At 40.6% G+C, this 24,023-nt stretch overlaps 1 protein-coding gene across 8 annotated transcripts in view; it reads left to right on the forward strand.

Moving 5' to 3' along the window:
• Nucleotides 1-24,023, forward strand: part of PPFIA4 (PTPRF interacting protein alpha 4) — a 116,034-nt gene that overhangs the window by 85,126 nt on the left and 6,885 nt on the right. For 5 of the 8 annotated variants that reach the window (XM_081010579.1, XM_081010581.1, XM_081010584.1 and 2 more), the window contains 11 exons: nt 3,111-3,244; nt 5,165-5,331; nt 6,157-6,250; nt 6,854-6,935; nt 7,914-8,114; nt 9,445-9,507; nt 12,200-12,226; nt 13,419-13,594; nt 14,545-14,642; nt 15,248-15,423; nt 16,151-16,219. In XM_081010579.1, coding sequence (XP_080866705.1) covers nt 3,111-3,244; nt 5,165-5,331; nt 6,157-6,250; nt 6,854-6,935; nt 7,914-8,114; nt 9,445-9,507; nt 12,200-12,226; nt 13,419-13,594; nt 14,545-14,642; nt 15,248-15,423; nt 16,151-16,219 — 1,287 coding nt within the window. The remainder of the gene's footprint in view (nt 1-3,110; nt 3,245-5,164; nt 5,332-6,156; nt 6,251-6,853; nt 6,936-7,913; nt 8,115-9,444; nt 9,508-12,199; nt 12,227-13,418; nt 13,595-14,544; nt 14,643-15,247; nt 15,424-16,150; nt 16,220-24,023) is intronic. The other 3 variants (XM_081010582.1, XM_081010583.1, XM_081010586.1) reach the window with 1 other exon arrangement.

Consider the following 24,023-nt stretch of genomic DNA (forward strand, 5'->3'; position numbering starts at 1 on the left):
TGTCTCCAGGCACTGTGGTCTTCTGCAAGGGATTCCCACACAGCAGGGTTGATGTTGATAGCCTTCATGTTACGTTTGCACACAAAAATCAGAGAATTGGCTAAATTCTTCCTTAGGGCTCCTAAGTTGCAACCTGGAGAATCTGATTTCACTTTTGTCTTCTGTATACCTTCTTCCTTTGTGTGCTGTAATGGAATATCACAATCTTCTGCAACAGGAAGATCAGAGGAGGAATCGTCAGAAGCAGGGCTGCAGGACAGTTTCCCTCTGCTAATGCTGTTAATGATAAATGTAAAATCAATTTTTTTAGATTGCAACCTAGCAACTGTATTCATCTGTAAAAGATAGTTACACTGAAAATGTTGTTGTTATAGTTGGCTTAAGGTGAGACATTCAAGATGCTGATGAAAGTTTATCCTGTAGCTGTAGTCACAGGTACTATTTGGTTCTCCATGTAAATGCTATATAGATAATTGTATGTCAAGCAGTAAATACACTGCTATTACTGAGTTGGTTGCTGAGGATCCAGTGGTCTTTAACCAAGATACCCTGCACTCAAACCAAGATCTATTGAATGTGCTTTTCTGCTGGAACATATATTGCAGTTTATAGAGTGGTGTAGCTATGCAAATATTATTGTAGATTCATATTGGTCAGTGTCTGTAACATCACTGACAAACATAACTCTACCCACCATGACTGTGCCATTATTTATTTTAAAAATAAAGTGCATAAGAGGACCTTAATCTATGATAAGTCACTATGCTGTGCTACGCATACATTGCTAATGTAGTTTTCTCAAGTCTGTGCATCTCCTCAAAGTACATAATGGTTAACATATGATAGATTAAAAATGTGATCTCTGGGCTGTGCACAGGCAACAGCTTCAGTGAGAAAGGAAGAAAACCTTGCCATCTTTTAATTACAGTGGATACAAACATTTTCATTCAAGCTTTGTTGCCATTTCCCCAATACCTAAATTTGGCACTTCAGACAGTTCCCTGAAACTGCTGTGCTGGTTGTATGGCTGTCAGAAGCACTAGATTAGAGATTGTCAGGTTGAGGCTAGAACTGGTTTGTGGCCATAACTAAACCTGGAGAATGTATTCTCTTGCTCAGGGGTCCCAGACATCAGTAGTCTGAGAAGAAGAAGAAGAGAATTGAAGCCTGAGGTGCAGTAAATGGAATATACTATTTTGTTCAAGCAAAGGCAGAAGTCCTCCCATCATCCCTAGCTAACAGGACCAGTGGTCAGGGATGATGCGAATTGTAGTCTCAAAACATCTGGAGGGCCGAGTTTGCCTATGCCTGATCTATGCCATGCCTGGGCAGAGACTGATGCACACCCCTGTTTCCCTCTGTAGCCTTAGCACAACCCATGGAACTTCACTGGACCAGTCTCCAGCCTTGTACCCTGAAGCTCCCAATTCTAAACCTCATAATCCTTAGTATACAGTAGCTATGGCATTATTGATGACAAGGAACTTGTGGGGGAATGTGTGTTGAATTTAGTTCTTTAAAAATAATTCTTCTCAGGAAGCACTTCTTCACTGCAGTGTTGCAGTCCTTGTGTAGAGCTTAAAACATGGAGAACCAAGAAAAAAGAACCAATTCTCCATCAAGTAAAAAACGTTTTGGTGGGAGAAATCTACAAACCCATTTTATTTTGGCAGGATGTGCTTGCCCTGTTTAACCTTTTTAAATGGTGGCAAAGTGGCTCTTCCCCATAGTGACCCCTCCACACCCATCTAGTTTGGCCAATTATTTTCCACTATTGGTGCAGGATTGGGGCTCTATCTATGAGTGCCCTTAACACAAGGAAGTGTTCCTTTTGCTTCTGAAAAATTACCTCCATACAGAGTTTTAGGATTCTAAAAAAAAACCAAAACAAAACCCTACCAATTTTGCATTCAAAACCCACTCTACATGATGAATAGCATAATTGCAGCCTGGCTGGCTATGGTAGTGTGCAGCAGCATACCCCTACCATTCCCTGCATGCTTCCGCCCGCTTCTTCATTTTTAACTGTCTTTGTGTTCAGCTTCAGTGCCTGCCTGTGATTTGTTCAGTGCAAATGAGTTTGGAGATGACTCCTGTTTAAACAGTAACGTGTATTCTCTCCACCTACCTCCTGTCCCAGTGGCTATGCCTTATGTCTCTAGAAGCATGTTTACTTCCTCTGTTTGGGTGCTTAGATCTTGCTTGTAGTGTCAGATTTTATTTACTTTAAGGAGAATGCTTTGGGGAAGCCAAAGCAGTTTCCCTTGACTTCCTGTTTATAGTTCAGCATGACAGAAATGGAAGTCCTAAGATAATCATAACACTGAGAATCGTGTCATATTTATAAGAGACCGTAAGAGGCTCTTGTCTGTGAGAACAATACATTATTTTGGCACATGCTTAGCTTATGTTTACCACTTTTCTCTCACCTTGACTTAGTGCATGCAGTGCTCTTTAAGCCTGCCCCTTCAATTGCTGTTGCAAAGGAGGCAGAAGCAGGGTACATGTTCACCCTCCTGTCAATCTTTGGATAGTGCTGATTGAGGATTGTTCCTGGGCTTAGGCAGTAAATTGCCTGCTCCCAGTTGTGGACAACATACTATGGAAGGATACTTCAAGGATGACCCTTATAACAGTGGGAAGCTACTTTGGACCTGATGGTACCAAATGGAAATATGCTCATCTAAATGATGACAACACTTACCTTCTTCAGAGATCTGTGCAGTTTGAATGGTCAGACTCAAAAGCAGCTCTGTATATGTGTTGCTTCTAAGTTAGAGCATAGGCCTTGGGAAGGCAGAGGCTGCTTTCCTTGTTGCTATGATGGTGATGGGTCGCAACCTGTCTCCTCCTTCCTGCTGTTATTGGGCTCCATTCCCTCCCATTAGGGCTACATCACTCCAAGTGACACTGATAATTGTCACTCAGTCATCCAGGCCTTTGGATTAGGGCATGCAGTGAGCAGCAGCCCCCGAAAATGCATGTGACCCTGTTCCACCTTCTCCTTTAATTGAACTGGCAGGTGAGCTATGCTGATGGTGAGTGAGATAGAGATGGGAGGGAGGTGCTTGGACAGGGATCTGCACTCTGACCTCCCCTTATTTGTTCAGTCACCAGCTGGTCGAGATGAGAGTCGAGAAGATAAAACCACCATAAAATGTGAGACTTCTCCTCCTTCCTCACCCAGGACACTGCGGCTGGAGAAGCTTGGACATCCTGCTCTGAGCCAGGAGGAAGGCAAGAGGTATAGGGGGCTGACAAGAGAGGGGAGGAGGGGCTCCGCCTACTGTAGGTAGCCAGTAGCGTACTGTATGTTCAGTTACATTGACAGGTGGATCAGAGGTTATGGAAAAGTAATCTGAAATCTTTTCCAATTCAGTTAGGAGAGTGTCACATTGGTGTTGCAGAATAAAGTACATACTTGATCAACATCTACAAAAGTTTCCTGCAGAATAAAGTACTTGATCAAAATCTACAAAAGTTTCCTGTGTCTAAAGCTGATTTTGTGTCCCAATTCTGATGAGAAAGGTACCAGAATTAAATGTGTACTGCAGTCTGCAACTAGCTGTTAGAAACCCAAGCATGCACTTTTCATTCCTTTGAGCTCCTTCAAAGATAGATGGCAATAGCTCTTCAGAATGTCCTGTAGATGATCTGACCTTTCCTTTGTGGAGAAAACTCCTAGTAAAGGATTGATGAGGCATAATTGGAACATTGAGGGCACAAGGAGAAGGGGACGACAGAGGACGAGATGGTTGGACAGTGTTCTCGAAGCTACCAACATGGGTTTGACCAAATTGTGGGAGGCAGTGGAAGACAGGAGTGCCTGGAGTGCTCTGGTCCATGGGGTCACGAAGAGTCGGACACGACTAAACGGCTAAACAACAACAAATTGGAACATTACATCTAATCACTGAAATGTCCATTAAATGACAGGAATGGTCATGAAAATGTGGCTATAACATCAGCTGTAGTTGAGTGGTTGGGTCAGTGATGTATCTCACCCTTATATGCCCACAACTTTGTTCATGGCCCTTTGCTTTCTGGCCTGTAAGTATGGCATTCTTTGCTCCTTGATTGCATGGCATGCAAATAGGTGTGAATTTGAGATGTGTGTGGAGATTGTTTTAATGACTGCGGATGTCACAAAGGCAATGAGACTCCCTAAGGCAGTAAGAGTCTCTGTTTAATTCCTAAGAAGGGTGGGGATCTCTGCCAGGTGATAGGTTGGCTCTTCTCCAGACTGTTGGCTGTTATCTTCTCATTGTTCCTCTTAACTTTCTAACAGTACCTCTCCTTCCCATGAAGGCAAAGTTGTTCGGAAATGGAAGACTGATGTTTTCTAAGACTTGTCCATAGGGAATTTCTAGGGTCTTTCTGATAACTATCATTCCCTGTATTTGAAAGAATAACACATCCCTTTACACTAGGGATGGGGGACTGGATCCAACTAGTGAGCCAGATTCCTAATTCTCATACCCGTGCAGACCAACTTTGACAGTTGGACATAATGATGTCTGGTGGTTGACAGCTGTCAGTGTTCAGAGGAGGATGCTGTAGCCGGCAGATTCTGGAAGCCCCGTCTGGAGGAAGCAGAGGAAAAAATGCTATATTTGGAGGAAGCAATTTGAATGAAAACTGTTTCCTCCCTTGGTTATGCTAGGGAATTTCCAATAGGGAACTCTCTAGTGTAGCCAACCTAACAGGGCTCCCTGTCAGAGCCGTTCAGCCCTGATTGCAGAGGAACAGTTGGGAGCTCACTTTAAATTTCTGATACTTCTTTTGTAGGCATGTCTACATCCTACCCACACCTGATGTCACATACAATATCAGGTGTGGGGTAAGTGGCCATGGGGAATGGCTTCATGGCCAAATAGGGACATGTGTCAGGCTTAATTAGGTCCATGGAGGTTCACCACCCTTCCATAGACAGAACTCCATTTTCTGTCTTTCTCCCGTTTTCTTATCCCCAGTCATTTGGCACATGTGGATGCTGACTGCTGTCCTCCTAAACAGGGAGTGATTGAACAGTTCACTGTGAAATGTATTAGGGATGTTTTTTGTAAAAAGAAGAAATGGGACTGACTCCAAGAGGGCAATGGCATTTACTTCATTGTAGATGCTGACAGACTGAATATCTTGCTGTTTCTTTCACACCCTTTAGCTTTTTAGAGGACCAAGCAAGTAATCCCAGCAGCAGTAACAGCAGCCAGGATTCTCTGCACAAAGGTTCCAAAAGGAAAGGCATCAAATCTTCTATTGGGCGCTTGTTTGGAAAGAAAGAGAAAGGACGCTTGATCCAGCTCAGCAGAGAAGGCGCTACTGGGCAAGGTCTTTGACTCTCTTCACTCGTTCTAAAGAAAGGTTTCTGGGGCAGCTGACCATTTTGGATAGGGTCCTTTTTTCACTCACCCACCCTTAGTAAAAAGGAAAAATAAATGTCAGCCTGGATAGCTCAGTAGGTTAGAGTGCAGTGCTGATAACACCAAGGTTGCAGGTTTGATCCCCATATGGGATAGCTACATATTCCTGCATTGCATAGACTAGATGATTCTCAGCATCCCTTCCAACTCTACAATTCTATGATTCCATGATTTTAAGTGATAAGATCAGGACGCTATGCCAGTTATACCTTTTCCCTGAATTATTGTAAGACTCAGATTTAATTTCCCTTTAGTACTGGTGTGGATCATCTTTATATGGTGCCCATGTAAGTAAGTAGCACAGTGCAAATAAGGGAGGAAATAAGGACAGGGGAATCAGTGGGGATGAGGAGCAGGTAGCACAAAAACTGTGGAGATCCATACAAGGCACTAAAAGCAAACACTGCAGCCTATCTGAATTTGGGCTGCTTAAAGCATATGGAAATCAGCGTGATTTTAGCAGTACAACTGTGTGTAGGTTTGTAGCCAAAGTGGATTCTGGAGATGCAGAGCAGATAATACAGTTGATGGCTTGATGATCAGTTGAAACTGCCTGTATTCACATGTAACACTAAGTCATAGTTAAGTTCTTGGTAGCAAAGGAAATGCAACAACTGGGAAAATGATGCAAAATATTTGTTGGGTAGATAAATTAGCTTATTTTTAGTTTTTGGGGGCCCTAGCACTTGTGAGTCACAATCTAATCTAATTCTTTATCTATTGTGTTTCTCAGTTATGTTGACAGATTCAGAGATAAACATACAGGACTCTCTTGGTCTTGGCAAACTAGGAGCTCAAGCAGAAAAAGACCGACGGCTCAAAAAAAAGTGAGAACGCCTGCTTTAGTATTCCCTTCAGATATGTTAAACATACTACCTTCAGAGAACATTTATTTGGCTGCCAAATAAAATGTACCTTTTGTACATTGAACACAGAATCTTTGTGTGGTGCAGAGGATTCTGGGAGGTATGCCAGGGTAAATTCTTATGTGGGGCACCAGCCAGCCCTATTAGAACTATCACACTTGGTCTGTAAGTGACTCTAGTTACTTTCTTGCAGCTACACTCTGCAAGAGAGTATTGTTTATCTTTTTAAATCTATGGTTTATTATGGTAGCTCATGGAATTCTCTCCCAAGGGAGGTGAAACTAGCCCCATTCCAGGTGGCATTTAAATGGGCAGTGAACACACACTACGTGGTTTCTAATGGTGTCTAATATATGACTGGAGGTTTTCCTTCTCGTTTTTATTTCAAGGTTTTAGCTTTATTGTTTGCTACTTGATTTTTTAAAAAAACATAAACCACTTGTTAGGACTGAAAACAGTATAATTTTTTAATATCAGTTTATAAATTACTGGCTGTGAACTGTTGAGTGCACAGCTAGCTAGTAAGGAAATGGTTGTATTACTGCTTACTGCTTCTCCTTCTAGACATGAACTTTTGGAAGATGCTCGAAGAAGGGGCATTCCCTTTGCTCAGTGGGATGGCCCAACTGTAGTCTCCTGGTTGGAGGTAAGCCTGCCTCTAGCTTCAGATGATTAATGGTATCTAGTAGATGACTTTGGCTCTTTGTAGACAGGTTATTTACCATTTATTTCAATTATTTGACTTAGTGTTTTTTCAAACAACCAGACTCTCTACCACACATTGAAATTAATTCTCGCATCTTCTTTAAAATTGTGTCCCTAAATTAGAATATATTTTTAGCTAACCTATTTGAAGTTGCATATCAATGGTACAGTATTGTGTTGTTAATTTAAAGCAGCTGCCTTTTAATTTCCCACCAGGAGATAAATTGCAGCCTGGTTCCTATCTTCAATAATGGCTTCAGCCTCCCAATTATTCATCTATTTATTTGTTGTATTTGCCTCTGCCAGTTTCAGCAGGTGTGTTGCTGAGAAAATTTTAATTAGATTTGCAATGCATTCTTAAACATGTCTATGCAGAATTCCCAATGAGAGCTTGCTCCTAAGTAAGTTGGTATAGGATTGCAGCCTTATTGTATTTGTTCTTCAAAACAAGTGAACAATTTAATGCTACCATGTGTCACAAGTCAGGGCTGTAGATCTTTTCTAGACATAGAAAGTCCATTTGTTTCATGAAAGCATAGATGTATAGTCTATTAAAACAGAAAAAGCACCTGAAGTTCACTCTAGAGTGGTGAAATTGACTAGACCAGAAACTGCTTGAGTCAATTTCATCACTTTGTTTGTATTGAACTAGGAAAAGCAGCCACAATTAGAAAGATGGAATGGAAAACTTTTTTTTTCTCTTGCAGAAAATCTGCCCTTCCCTCTTTCTCTATTTTGTTTATTAAGCTACCAATACTGGACCAAGGCTACTGTCACAATAGTGAGAAATCATTCCTATTGCTCCCTATCAATACTCTCAGACTAACAAAGTGGTTTAACAATAATTCTGCTGTGGGGAAGGATGAGTATCTGAGTAGAGATGTAAACATAAGCTCACCTGTGACCTTCTGTGTTGTAGCTTTGGGTAGGCATGCCTGCCTGGTATGTTGCAGCCTGCAGAGCCAATGTAAAGAGTGGTGCTATCATGTCTGCCTTGTCGGATACAGAGATCCAGAGGGAGATTGGCATTAGTAATGCTCTTCACCGATTAAAACTGCGTTTGGCAATTCAGGAAATGGTATCACTAACAAGCCCTTCAGCTCCACCTACTTCAAGGACAGTAAGTGCTTCATATTGCATTCTTGAGATTAACAAACTGGCCTAGAAAACTGCAGTTGCTCATTCTGCAGCAAACGTAAAGGGATAAAACCCAAGCCTAAAGCCTTTTAGTGAGAGGCAGAGTAGTGCAGGCTGTTGCTAGCACATTGTATTCTGGTAACTTTTGTCGTCAGCGTTTGGTAAATCTTGTGCCTCAGGTGTAACTGGTAAAATTGATCGAAGAGGGCTTGGCCCTTACTTCACCTTGTGAGAGCCAGTGGCTTTCACTAGGGGTTCATTTAACTTAACATACTTATTTGCTGGCTGTAGTGGGAGCCTGTAGCCTTTCTGTCAAGATGGCAGGTAAAATTGCTCAAAGGTATTGTACCTTGCCCACCTGTTTTCTCATTGCCAGTAGACAGTTCAAAACAACCTTATCTCTGGCTTGTAGCTGTTCTAGGGCTAGGTGTGCTAGACTTGTCCCTGTAATTAGTGACTGTAACCTGTTCCTGTTCACCCGGGTTTTGGAGGGCTGAAGAATACTAAAACTTATTGTTTTTGGCAACCTTTGAAATATTAGTTGTGATTATTTTAGGTTCTGTTTAAAAATATTAAAATCGACTTTTTTATTTTGTTGTTTGTTGCCCTGAGCTCCTTTTGGAAGGAAGGGCCAGATAAAAAAAAATCTAATAAACAAACAAACATTATTCCCAGGGCACTAGCTGGATTGGTTGTATTTGAAGAGTGCTTGGCTCTCTCAGAAACTCAATCATATTCTTGCTTTGAGTTCCCTGCTTACTGGGTTGGAAGTAGCAATAGGTAGAAATATAAAGACTAATTAACATATGCTGAGAGATCTCGCCTTCCCCCTTTTTTTTTCCTGAAGAAGCAAAGGGCATGGTGACTTAATGCAAGAATTTGGCAGAAGCGGGGGAGTCGGAAGGAAATGGGGCAGAGCAAATAGTAAGTGGGGCAGTGAGGCACAGGAAATACAGGGCTGCAATTACAGGTCTTCTAATATGGTTGAAAATTTTAAAGAGAACTGCATATTCATTCAGATGGCTTGGTACAATGTCTACCATTTGGGAAGAAAGGAGGTCTTGTTCTTTAAAAGCCTCAAATATTTTTCTGATTGAACTTAATGTACAAAAAAATCAGGATCTTTTTCTTTAATGTAAATTGAGCGTGATTTTTCATAGCATTATTGTCATTTCCACAGCCACTGAAAACTATCTTCACCCATACATTAGCCATGGTTTAATTTAAGATTAAACTTCAGATTAAAATGCTTTACTGACATGATCACAGTTGTTCCTTCCCCTCTCATTAATTTATTTCATCTTTCTCCCTAGTCATCTGGAAATGTTTGGGTGACACACGAAGAGATGGAAACTATGGCAACTTCAACCAAAACGGTAAGTTTCTTCTGTGTGATAGTTTCCTTTGTATAATTTGTCCTTCAGTGTCTGAGATCCCAGCCATCTCATCCTCATAAAAACAGGCAGGGAAATAATTTTGCATCTAATCAAAATGTAAGGCTTTTTCAGGACTAATACTACAGTATACCTATTTCAGCATACAGTCATACCTCTTCTTGCAAACACTTCATGTTGTGTTTTTTCGGCTTAAGAACGCGGCAAACCTGGAAGGGTTTACTTCCGGGTTTCACTGCACGCGCAGAAGCGTTCTACATGGTTTGCACATCCGCAGAAGCATTCTGCATAGTTTGTGCATGCGCAGAAGCGCTCTATCGTGCTTCGCACATGCGCAGAAGTGCTGCTCTGGTTGCAGACTTTTCAGGGTGCGAATGGCACCCTGGAATGGATCGTGTCCGCAACCAGAGGTACCACTGTACTTTACTCATGATGAGAAGTTGGTTCAATTTTGGCCAGGTGATTCACTTCTTTGATAAAAATACAAAATGTATTGTTGTTCAGGGTTGTTCATATTGTTGAGGGTTCAACAATCTTTGAGCCATCTTTGGTGTTTACTCCATTGGAAACGTGAGCTATAACTAAATATATTATTCTTTTCTATCAGGTAAACATGACCCACAATATTTAGGAACCCCCTCAGTATGCATGATAACTGACTTATTCTAGTTAACTGTAACTTTTAAGAACATATGCTTAAGCTTGATTATTTTTCTTCCCTCCCATTCCCTTTCTCTTGTGTGTCATGTCTTTTTAGATAGTGAGCCTGAGGGCAGGGACCATCTTAGAACTAATTTTTGAAAGTTGCTTTGAGAGCCTTTTTGGTTTGGCAGGTTATGAATCCTGTAGATTAATAATAAATAACAGTAAAGGGTCTCTTTTGAGATGTATCTATAAAAGGTGGCTGGCAGCTGTACCTTTGCCCAGACAATATTTATGTAATGTGACTGGCACGTTTCTTGCTCTTAATTAAGCAGATACAAGTGTAATGTATGTGGGTTATGCCTAACAAGAAGCACATATATCTGCCTCATGTAGTTGGCAACTTGCTATTCACCTATTTGTGTGGTGACCACAGCCATTGGTAGCTAGCAGTTGTTCACAGGTACATGTCAGCATCATTTCCTTTTTTGTATTTACTGCTTGAGAACAGAAGATGAAAGGTATACATTTATCAGGAAAACAAATTAATTTGTGGCTATTGACATATTGTGGCTACTGTTCACCCACGTCAGCCTGGGAGAAGGAGATTTTTTGTCTGGCACCTAAAGATATATAACGAATGTGTGAGGCCAACCTCCCTGTGGAGAGCATTCCAGAAATGGGGAGCCATCCCAGAAAAGGCCCATTTTTGTGCTGCCACCCTCTAGACCTCTTGTGGAAGGGAGCACATGAAGGAGGAACTCAGATGATGATTGCAGGGATGGTGTCAGTTAATATGGAGAGAGGTGGTCCTAAGGTATTTTGGTCCCAAGCCTTTTAAAGGTCAAAACTAGCACTTTGAATTGGACCAGGAAACTAATTGGCAGTCAGTGCAGTCAGACCAGGATTGGTATTACATTCTCAAACCCTCTTGCCCTGGTGAGCAACCTGGCTGCAGAAATTTGTACCAGATGAAGTTTCTGAGCTCTCTTCAAAGGCAGCCTCACATAACATGCATTGCAGTAATTTAACCTAGAGGTTACCAGAGCATAGACAATAGAAGTTAGGTTATCCCTTCCCAGACAGGGGTGCAGCTGGGCCAGGAGCCAAAGCTGATGGAAGGCACTCCATGCCACTGAGGCCACCTGAGCATCAAGTGACAATGGATCCAGAAGTACCATTGACCTGCGTACCCACTATTTTAGAGGGAGTGTAGCTTCATCAAGAACAGGCCACCACCTCTCCATCCAGTTTAGGGAACCATCTACTAACAGTGCTTATGTTCACACTGCCCATTTTAATAAGTCTTTTAAGAATGGATGTTAATGTTTTTGTTACTATGCAGTGCATTTTTGTGTTTTTATTTTGTAAACTGCCCTGTGTGAATGGTGATATAAAAATTTAATAAACAATCAATCCATCAATCTCCAGGAAGTTTCATCTGCTCCTTCCTTTAGTGCAGCATCTGTTATTTATCTCTTGAGCTTTGAATATGCCTCTCTGTTTGAGTCATGTAACATTATGGTGGCATGTGTAGTATAATATGACTCTTTTGCTCATTATTGAGAGATTCAAAATTTTGCCTACAGTGAGATCCCTCATGTTATGCATGCTGAAGAATGAGAGCTGGAAAGTGAAATCATATTTGTGCTTGTGCCATGTGTGTGGTCTGTGTGTGAAAGTATCCTGATTATTTTGTTTTACACTCATTGGAGAACCACTGTGGTGTAATGGTTGGAGTGTTGGATTATGACCTGGGAGACCAGAGTTCAAATCCCCACCCACCGGGCTAACCTTGGATCCGTCACTTTCTCTCAGGGTACCCTACCTCACAAAGTTGTGAGGTTAAAATGGAAAGGGAACAAGCATGTACTGCACCTTGAGCTTTTTGGAGGAAAAGGTGGTATGTAAATGTAGTAAATAAAAATAAAATAAAGGAGTCTCTGCTTGTATCTTAAATATTGTCAGCCCCCATATGGTGATAACTTACTTTGCCTGTTGTTTTGTTGACATGCTGCATTGTTACATTTAGGACACTGAGGAGGGCAGTTGGGCACAGGTGAGACTTGTATATTATCTTGCCTTTTTCCACTGTGCTTAGACACACAGAATTATGTGAATGGTCAGAACACATCAAAATTGATTCCGCAATAACACTTACAATCTGATTATATCACCTTGCTTTTGTTTTGTTTTGTTTTGTTTTGTTTTGTTTTGTTTTGTTTTGTTTTGTTTTGTTTTGTTTCAATAAGATGGGAAGACTTTTCTCAGTGAAGACAGATGCAGAATGCTCTTAACCCTGCTTACACTTTCTGATTACTAATGCTATACAGTTTTCTCCAAACAGAAAAAAGTTTCCATAATATAAGAGAGCTCTCATTTCTCACCCCCTCACCTAGTTCCATTACAGCTATAGTTTTGCAAACCATACAGATCTACTCTATTGATTTATTGCTGTTTCCCACATTAATTTTAGTATTCCTTGTTCTCAGCCAGATTTGGAACACCTCTAAATTCCTATGCAAAGGGAGCGAATCCCTGTGGCCTTTTGCTTCCTTACCAGATGTGTCCTCATTTTGCCAATAGAAGGCAGACATAATAAAATTCTGGCATGCATGACTAGGCCATCACTGCTTCCTTTCTTTTCAAATGTTTCTTCCCAATCACTGGAAAGTCTGAAAGTAGATATAGGGTAGAGATAGATTCAAACCCTTCAGTTTATCCAAACCCTTCAGTGAGAACGGCTTATCTTTACTGGCTTCAGTGGGAAGCATGTATAATAGAGCCCACTGCCCTAGGTCTTTAGACTTAATAGCAGGATCCAGAAGCCACTGCATCCAAATGAGCTTGTAAGGAAGGATCCCTGCACAGTACTTTGCAGCTTTGTTCCTTATATTTTGTGGTATATTTCTGCCCAAGGGGCTGAAAATGGAGCACAGATTATGTATGTTTTATTCATGATTAAGGTTTTCAAGATATGCAATATTTAGGACACTGGTTGATCCAAACAACTTGCCAATGTGGTATCACCAACAATATGAGAATCTTTCATCTCTGTGATAATCATTATCACACACAATAGTGTATATATATTATCAAGACATCAGTAAACAAACAAGATAAATCCAAGACATGAGATTACTGTACCTTTATTAAATTATTCTAAATTACATTTCTGAGACTTCCCAATAGGATTCTGTTAATGCTTCTGAGGGACCTGCTCTTACATTATTCTTTTTTTACTTTCAAAGACATTGGCTTATGGGGACATGAATCATGAGTGGATAGGGAATGAATGGCTTCCTAGTCTGGGTCTCCCACAATATCGCAGCTATTTCATGGAGTGTCTTGTGGATGCACGAATGCTGGATCATCTGACTAAGAAAGATCTTCGAGTGCACCTCAAGATGGTGGACAGTTTCCACCGGTAAGCAAATTCTTGGAGGGTTATTGTTTCATCCCAGGAAACTAGAATTTCTTGCAACCAATTTAAGAGATGTTTAATGTGCTCATTTCCCACCCTGTCCCCATCTGAACGTATCTCACCTAAAGTCTTTCAGTCAGTTTATTCTTTTGGAGTGAAGCACACTGATGAAGTTGAGATTGGTTTGTGTGTTTACTATATGTATTAGAAATTGCATGTTATAATATACTTAAAGCAAAAGAGGAGATGAGTGCAGTGGTTATCATTTGCAATGAAACTACAATATAGTGCTATGCATATTTGCCACAGACTTAAAAAACAGCAACAAAACCTTTGGAAATAGATGTGAAGAGTTTCCCCTGTTAGCATAAGTAATTGGGGGGGACAGGACAGAAACACATTTTGGGTTGTGTGGTTTATACAGCGATCTGGGATGGTTACAGTGCATTCTCAAGCCTTATTTGTGTGGAATTAGATGGCACAGTTCGGATTAGCCCTGCTGAACAGTCCGGAGCACTGTCTTAGGCTTCCTTTTATTTCTTAGGATTTGGGGTTGCCACCCTCCTGAAACCTGTCAGGCTTTTGGAAATCTGCAACACTCACACAGAAGGAGCTACTCTCTTCTTTGCCTGTCTATGCCTGACTGTGCTCTTAATAGGGCCAGATGCTGTGGGGCTTCCCCTGCAGCTGCTTTTTTCCTCCTTCCTTCCTTTCCCCCTCAATTCCACACCTCTCCCTCAACAGTTGTGCTTTATCTCTGTCCACTGGGAGAGGAGACAGACCTTGTTTAGCACTGGTTGAGCCTTCAAGGACTCACAGAGGCATGGCACAAGTGCTGCAACCTCCTCACAGTGTGTTATAATTGCTGCAATTAAATATAATAAATGATGTTTCAAATAGTAAGATTTTGGTTTGAAATGCATTGAAGTAAGTGCTGCATTGTATCATTGCAGCACAAGCCTGCAGTATGGTATCATGTGCCTGAAAAGACTAAACTATGATAGAAAAGAGCTGGAGAGGAGGCGGGAGGAAAGTCAGCATGAAATCAAAGGTAGGTAACAATGAAGAGATCTGCTTGTGGCAGGCTTCAAAGGAACAAGACAATGAGACTGAGCTCTTGATGCCATTTTGCTTTCCCCTTCTTGAGGCATCATCAGTGCTGTTTTACAAACTCAACATTTGTCAGTTGCAGGGGAAGCTGGCATCTCTTCTACTTCTATTACTTCTAGAGGCTTTTCAGCCACTGAAAAACTGTTTCTGTCAGATGGTACCTGCATTTGTTCATTATAATTTTCTGTGGATTTCTCTTTATTGGTTGGCTCATGTTTACTACGTGGTTGGGGCACCAGCCTTCTATGTTCTGCATTTTAATTTTGTCCTCCTGGGATTTCTTCCTTCAATGCTAGAGCTCTGACCATTCTGTTTTGGGTGTATGATAATGTGAACAAATGAGACTGCTACACTTTGGGCAATGTGACTGATAGGTGCAAGCTTAGGAAAATGCTATAACCTGCCTGTTTTTAATCTTGTGGCTTCCATTGCAAATTTTAAACAATATATCAGTCATTGTGCTTTTTCTATTTTTTCTTAACCAACTTATGTGGACTTAAATATTGTTGTGTTTTGTCCTGAATGTATGGCTTCACTTCCTTCTAGATGTGTTGGTTTGGACCAATGATCAAGTAATTCACTGGATTCAGTCTATTGGGCTTAGAGAGTATGCAAACAATATTGTTGAGAGTGGAGTCCATGGAGCCCTCATAGCATTGGATGAAAATTTTGATTATAATAGTCTGGCACTTGTGTTACAAATACCCACTCAGAATACTCAGGTAGGAAACTGATGTTTTTAGGATGACCATTATATGTTTCTTTTTAAAGAGATCTGAGTTGGATGTGTTTTTATTAGTGGCAGCTGGCATCTCCAAAAAATAAGGAGCCTACAAGTTTCCCTGCTAAGTTACTTGCCCTACGTGCCTCATTTGGTTGATTCTCCCCAACACTGTTCCTACTGACTTCACCTATGGAAGACCCTGGTCACCCAGCTTATTGGCCAGGCAGAATGACATAGTGCTGTTGTCTTCATTCCCTGTTTATAAGCTTCCCAAAGGCATTTGTCAGGGCACTGTTAAAAACAAATTTCTGGAATAGACGGAGACAAGTGATTTGTCCTAGGTCACAAACTAAGTTACAGAGCTGGAATTGAAGTAGCAAACATCAACCACTTGTTTGGCCCTACAATTGTTCAGCAGCACAACATCTATTTCACTGAAGGCAAACTAGTGAAGCTGAGAAATGAATGACTTGCCCCAAAGTGCATACTGCATACTGCATACAAGGCAGAAAGTCTATCTTGTCCACCATCCTTTTCCCCACAGTGGTTAACCAGCTGCTTTGGGAAGACTACAAACAGGACATAAAGGCAATAGTCCTTTCCATGGAGAGAAAGCAACTTTCAAGAAATATTTCATTTACTATGACTGGAAATTTGGCAGCACTGTTAGTGCTGTTTTTGTTTTGATAGACAACTATTGTTGGCTTATCTAATGTTTTTTGCAGGCACGACAAGTGATGGAGAGAGAATTCAACAATCTGCTTGCCTTGGGCACTGATAGGAGGCTTGACGATGTGAGTACAAAGTACTATCCTCTGACTAAAACATGCTGGGAATTTGAGAAATTTTGGGCCCATACTGTTGGCTAAGAAACTGATGAAGCAAGAGAAGTGTTGCAAGTAGGACTGGCAGTGCAGTTATCTTCTGTGAAGGAACATTGTAAGTGCTGAAATTCTGTTCATGAAGAGAGCAAGTGCATTTGGTAAGCCAGAGAGATTTCAACTTGCAGACAGGTATAGGATCCCCTGTTATGAAATTGTCTGCTGTGAGAAGAGCTGGAACCCAGGCTGCCTTCTCACTTCTTATGTGAGAAAGGATTGGTGTTAGTAGAGCCTATGCTGCTTCCTTTTTTTTTTTTTGTAAATCTGCAAGGAAATTCTGCTTGCCATTCACTTGTGCATTGGCTCCAACAAACCTGCTCTTCTTTCCTTTAGGAAATGTAATACCATCCACGCATGAATGTTCCTATTTTAGTTTCCCATAAACCATTTTCTGTTGAATAGGACTATAAACTAAAATCTGAGCAGCAACATGGTTGCATACATTTTAAATCCATCCCACTAGTCAAAATGATGTAAGTATGTTGATAGACAAAAGCTCAGTCTGTGGACTATCTGAAATCTACTCCCCTAAGTAGTAGGAATCATTGTTTTCATACTGCTCTGGACAAAGCTCTGAAGACCAGTGATGTTGAAAACACTCCTACCTTCAGCTGGGACCTCCTAGCCCTCCTTTGTCATAACTTCTTGTGAACCAAACCCCATGAGGCGAGGAGCTGCTCTCTCTGTCAACAGCATGATCTCGTACTATTGTAACAGAAGTGAGTTTACACAGACACACTGCTCTGTGGAGTACAACCTTTTTGTATGCTTTGTGAATCACTGTCACACTGCTTGGTGTACCAAAGTTATCTGTATTGGTCAGTCAATAAATTATAAACACTGGACTGGAAATATATTGAAGGGTTTCTTTAAACTTGGGGATCTGGGAACATCTTGATGTAGTTGACAGTTCTGGCTGAGCCTTTTAAATAATCATTATAAGATCGTATCAACACACATCTTGCAGACATAGTTGAGGGAGGGATATGGGAGGGAGGATGGAGTATCTCCTGGAATGCTTAGTGCAACAATAGAAGACACTAACTGTTCCCTCAGTGATCCTAGCGCAAAGCTGTAGGTGACAGTAGCGCATCCTAACACAGGTCATGCCAAATTCTTCTAAAGCAAAGGGCAGTATGGGGAGTTTTAAAGTGCAGCATGGGGAGGCAGGAGGGAGAGCGAAACACTTACTTGCCCTCCCCTAACATCTTCTCCCCAGCAGTTTTTCTACCAAGAGGAGTTACTTTTGGCCGGAAATTAGCTATTTCATGGGGAAAGTAGTGCACGTGTATACTTCTTACGGAACTTTGGTTGATTACAGCTGCTTGTTGAGTGTAAGCCTGAGGGTTTCCTCAGTGTAATGCATGAAATGATCCATTCATGAGAAGAAACTCTGAAGTGAAGCATTATTCAAGGACAAGGGTAAGGTATGGATTTCGCCAGCAATCTGTTGCATTTTCAGGAAGGGAATGTATGAAGTGAAAAGAACTGGCACACACCTGAGCATTGCATGTGCATTTACCTCACTGAAATGTTGGCTGTATAGGAATACTATTATAGATAAACATACAAACATCTGGGGACCCAAGGTTGAAGACCACCTGTTTAGATGATGAATATTACCACCTAAAATTTCAAAGTGAAATAGAAATTATTCAAATGGTTCCCCATAGCTGAAAACTCTATTCTCTGTTCAAGAAGAAAAATCTGGTATATATACGTACTGGTTACCTATCTGGTTTCTCTTGATGGTGCATCCTTCTTATCCATAACTACATTCGGCTGCTTTAGGATAAAATCTGTGGTACGCTCAGTTGTCTTTATGTGAGTTAGGCAATATATCCTTTTGTGACTTAGTCCTCATAAAAAACAGTAGCAACAGCTGACAGTGTACCACTTCCTGCATGGGCTGAATATTCTGGAGTACTTTGGAGTTATTTTTCAAGTGGTTCTGTTATTCCACTTCAACATTTACACTCATAAGATTTTGCAAGCTATTCTACTTTCTCATGTAGAGTCATCTTGACACTAAGATTATCACATAGACTATCCATAAAACATGCCCTGAGGAATGTGTATGTATTTTTGATGCTTCTAAAGCACTCATAATGTACAAATTGTAGGTCAAAAATAAAAACCCTTGTGAGGATCTACTCATTCTAAAGGGGTTATCCACTGTTTACAGAGTGAAGAAATACCAGTGGCTTAATCTTTAAAGCAACATTTTTCTACAGAGAGATAATCTCTGTGCAGGTAATATTTACACCATGTACACCACAATTTTGGAAGGCAATAGCTTTATTTTGTCACAGTTACTCGTGATGGAAACTGGTGTACAGATCAGATTCAATGTTCATGTAACTGAAGCAAAATCAAATACTGTGCCATTTTCAGACATCATTACTATGCACACTTTTATTTTCACCAAAGTGTTGGTTTTGAAGGCAGAAAATCCAAACTTCCTCCAGTGGGTAAATGTATAATAAACTATATCATCAAAAATTTACAACCATTTAATGAAATTGCACAATCTACTACCTGAGGTTGGCTGCAGCCTAATGGTAGGGCAGCTGATGATAAGCAGATCATAAAGTAAGAAGCAACATTCTCTAGGAGAGGAGAGGACACATAGGATGGTATGTTCAGCTTTCCACAATATAGGGAAGGTTCTGTCAATCAGATGCAATGGATTCTGTACCTTCAAATCTTTGGAGATGGAGGAAGTTTCTAAGTGATATACAGGTAAGCACACAGATCTCTGTGAGCTTCAGTACTGGTAAGTATGTTGCAAATTACTGTATAGAGACCCATAATCTCCACTTCAGAAATGAAATCAAATAATCTGGCTATCACAGCATAACTAATACATTTTAGCCCAGAATAGGAGCATGTGCTTTGTATGCACTATTTGTAGCCCAGCCCAAATTTTGCAATTGGGAGGAATTCAATATCACAGTATTACGAACTTTCTGTCTATGCAAGTGTTTCGGTTTGCCAAATGGAACAATAGCCCCTTCCCTCCCACGCTGTTTCAGAGGTTCTCTTGACTGCCCTCCAGAACCAATTTGGGGGGGGGGGAGTATGGAGGAAAAGCCCCTTGCACATGGTTAGGTGAACTCCACCCATTACCTTTTTGGCCCCAGAAGGAAGTTTAAAATAAAATAAAATCCCAGGGTTTTAAATGTATTGTTAGTTTAGTATGCTGTCACTTTGATCTTGCATTTTATCTCATTTTTGTCATTGAGCATCATTGCTGAAGGGTGGTGTATAAACCAACAAGCCTTCCCCCAGTGTCTCAGACAGCATATATGGGAATTATCCCACTTTATCTCTTTGCAGTGGATTAGATAGAGGATGTGTGACTGGTTCAAAGTTACTCTGTGGTTTTTGTAGCTGAGCTAGAATTTGAACCCAGGTCTGACCACATCACATCCAACATTCAATCCTCTGTGCTACAATGGGAATGGGCTAGAGGGGAGAAATCCCCCAGATACTCTGATCTCCATGTACCCAATTTCTACTATCTGAGGTGGAGTGATAGTTACAGGCCAAAGGCCGGGTTATAGAGGTTTTGCCTGGTACTTAAAGGTAGATAATGATGGTGCCAGGTGAACCTCCATGAGGAAAGCATTCCACAAATGAAGAACCACAGAAAAAGCCTATTTTTGTGTTGCCACCCTCTGGACCTCTGGTGGAGGTGGCACATGAAGATCATGATCACAGGGTCCCCATCAGTTCATATTCAACAAGGTTTATACACCATTCAATTAAACATTAAATAAATCTCTCAGAGGTTTGCATCAAATAGTATAAAATACTCATAAGAAACTGCTGAAAATATCAGCAGACTTTAAAAACAAGTAGACATAATAAAATGATCAAATTATATAAATAAGATCTGAGTTCACATAATGAAAATACATGACTGGGTAGGCTTTCCTAAAGAAAAAGGTTTTTAGCTTGTCTTGAAAACAGTACCAGCAAGTTGCTTGCCTGATATTAATAAGCAGTCAGTTCCAGAGCTTAGGTACTGCCTCAGTAAAAGACTAATTCATCGCAAGTGTGGAACAGACATTATATAGCACATATAAAAGTTGGGTGGTCAAATGGGCACAAATGGGGTAAGGTGATCCTTCAAGCAAACTGGTCCTAAGCTGTTGGCAGCTTGATATATTGCCAGTAATATCTTGAATTTGTTCTGCTAACAAATTGGCAGCCAATGCAGATCTTTGACCAGTGTTCTAATATACTGATAAGGTCTCCTGTCAGTAATCATGCTGCAACATTCTTTGCTAACTGTGGCTTCCAAATTCAAGGACAAAGGAAGCCCCATGTAGAGTGCATTGCAGTCATCCAGTCTTGAAATTACCAGTGCCTGGACAACTGTGGTCAAGCTATCCCAGTCCCTCAATGGCAACAGCTGTTGTACCAGCTGGAGCTGATAAAAGGTGCACCGAGGCTGCCTACGCCTCTAGTGACAAAGCTTAGATCCCCATTAGACTACGTAGTTTCAGAGTGCAACCCTCTCTACAGCAGGCAGCTGACTAGTTTCTCAGAAACTGGGACCACGTGCCCAGAGCCCCTTCATCTTTCTGGGACTCAAATTCAGTTTATTTTCCACAGCTAGCCCACAGCAGCATTCAGGCACAGAATCCCCTAATTCTGAAATGAAGAAACTGTGCTGAGTATCATCAGCATGCTGATAGCATCATGCTCCACATTGCCTCATCCTCTAGTATTAGAGCTAGAATAGTACCCTGCAGCACTCCTTAGCATAACTGCCTGGTGTCTAAAAAGAACTCTTCCAATGCTGGTCTTGTAGATAGCGCTGGAGCCATTGTAACACTGTGCCCCAATTCTCACCCCACAGAGCTCATCCAGTAGCATGTATATGTCCTACTTTGGAGGAATAAAACCCCTGCTCTAGCCCACTTAGCACAGTGCTATATTGTGTTTCCTTCTCAAGGGCATACCTAGGAGACTCTGCTGGCACGGAATAGTTCTCTCTTTTGCAGCACTGGAGCTGCAGACTACTCTGCTCATCCATAAAGAACTCTGCCTAGGCAGTAAATGTCCCTCATCTGTCTTCAAAATCAAGTTACTAACCTTGTGGCTTCCTAAGGCACTAATGCTTCTCTCCACAACTCTTGACCGAACTGTCTGTCTGGGGAGAAGAAATGTATTATGTACCTTGAGGGGCATTTATTAATCTACTTAAGGGATGGGCAAACTCTTTTCTGTCAGAAGCTGCATTCACATGGGGATAATTTGGGGGGACTGCATGCTGACTCTCTGGGCAGGGCTAAAGCCCGTGATGAGTGAGACCAGAGCCAAAAGTGGACAAGGCCACCCTTTTTCTCTTTTTCTGACACACACTCCTCTCTCCCCTTTCTACTCAGTAGGCTGCTGGGGAGAGACAGATCACACTTTCCAGAGGCCTGAACAAGTCACTTGCACAGGGCTTTTGAAATTAGGCCTATGACTGCCCACTTCTGATCTACTTCAAGGTTTTTTAAAGTGTAGAACATGAGTTCTACCATATTCAAAGCTGAGCACCCATAATTTAAAGGAATAATTTAGTGAAGGAGTGGGCATTGCATTTTGTTTGGTCAAGCCACCCAGAAAGCTGTTCTGCTGTTGCCATTTTGAATACAGCTGAAAAAAAATGAGCATGGAAGTTTTGAAGGGAGTATGGCAATGCCATATACAGAGTTTGGTTTAAAGTTTTTAAGTGTTTTTAAATAAGTAGCTAGAGAGAGTACATTACGGGGACTTCCTCCCTTTTGGAAGAGGGAGAGAATGTATCTCGCGTAATATTGCATCTCATAGTACTAGTCCATTCCATAATAACAACCAATTTCGTGGTATTTTCAACTGGAGATGAATTTAAATTTTAAAACATTTATTCTAAGGCAACTAACTAAAATAAGAATACACACGCAGTAAAAAAAGTTACAAATACAATGAAAACATGGAATGAATGCATTGTTATTAACTAGAAAAGCAGCCAATGATGAGCTGGTAAAACCATAAGAATGACCACTGAAATTAGTAAAACAGGTTTCATTTAAGCCACTAAAGATATAAGAAAGAAGGCTTTCACACTGCGGTGGAAGGCTATCAAAGAAGCAATGAGGCAGACTTACCTGGGCAGGGAATGTCAGAGCCTGGATTCAGCCACTGACAAAGTCCACTCCCTCCTCACAGAGAGCAGAAGGGCCTCTGTTGATGACCATAATACTCAAGGACACTTGTATTGGGAAAGGCAGGTCTTTGATTTTCAGCAAATAAAGAATGATAAGGAAATGGTAATTTTGCTCTGAACTTGTGAAGACCCTGGCCTGTATTTATTTATTTAAGCTATTATATACTTGGCTTTTCTGGTTAAGTTTCCCAAAGCTACTTACAGGAATAGAATATTAAAAATCAAATAAAACACTAAGAATACCCAGTAGCTTTAAGAACCAACAGAAGGCAATAAAAATAGAGTGCCTTCTAGAATAAACATGTTCTTGTGCCTTAAAAAAATGGGAACACCTCTGATCTCTCTAGAGGGAGAATTCCACAGGTGTGGCATCACCATTGGTATTCACCAGTCAGAAACTGGCTAGTGACAGGCCAGAGAGAATAGCTCTAGATGCTGAACTGTGAAACCTGTCCAATTTATGTGAGTGAATTGGTCATGATTGCTAAGATTTCACCAGCTTAACATTATTGGCTTCTATTGTAAAAATGCATTTTGGGAGCCATCAATGCAAACACGGAACTAGTGTCATGTGCTTGGAGTCTAGAGAGGCTAGCAGTCTGTTTCCTAGGCTCTAAATGATTTTAGAAATGGACTAATTCAAAGCCCAGTTATTGGCCCCATCCCATTAGGATGAAGAGATTTTTAGGCAGAAATGACTGGCAGAATCTGAGACCAGGGAGAAGAGTCGGTGGAAGAAGATTGGAAGAAATTTAAAGACTATTTACAGAAATATTGCAAAATTAATGAATGTTAGAATGATGTCAGAATGAAATTAAGTGGTCTTAGCAGCAATGCTATAGGTATATGTACAAACGGATTGTTAACAGATGAGAATCTAAAGCTATAATATGTTAAGTTAAAGGATTAAGATAAAAACAAAGAGGGAAAGGAATTGCTGAATTAACTAAATAGAACTGGAATACAAAAAAGGGAGGTGTGAGGAAGTCAGGGAAGTAAGGAAATGAAATGTAAGTTACGGAAAGAACGATGTATTTTTGTTTTTTTTAAGTGTTTTCTATTTTGTATTTTGTATTTTTTTTCTTTTTTATTTCTTTTTCTTGTTCCTTTTTATATATGTAATTTTTTCTTTGAAACTTTAATAAATATCATTTTTTTAAAAATTGGATGAAGAAATTTTTAGATTTTTTCCCCCATTTTGTGTACTGCGTTCCAATTGCTTTGATTGCCTTAAAAATGAATATATCTCTTTTAATGAGGTGTTTTAATTTTACCTCTGAATGTGAATCTTCAGCAGCTATCTATGTGCTTAAACAACCTATTTACCCTTAGCGATATGCAATATTTTTGTTTTAGAGGTCACAATGAAGAAACTTTAAAAGGAAGAAAATAAGGGGCTATGAGGAATGATGACACTGGGCAATCTTCTTTGGGTTATCACACTCTGAAATCATCTTTTGTGATGAATTTTTAAAATTTTAAGAGGGAAACATCTAGGGGTTATAGGCAAGG

The sequence above is a fragment of the Podarcis pityusensis genome (assembly GCF_964106645.2).
Source record: "Podarcis pityusensis genome assembly, chromosome: 6".
NCBI lineage: Eukaryota > Metazoa > Chordata > Lepidosauria > Squamata > Lacertidae > Podarcis > Podarcis pityusensis.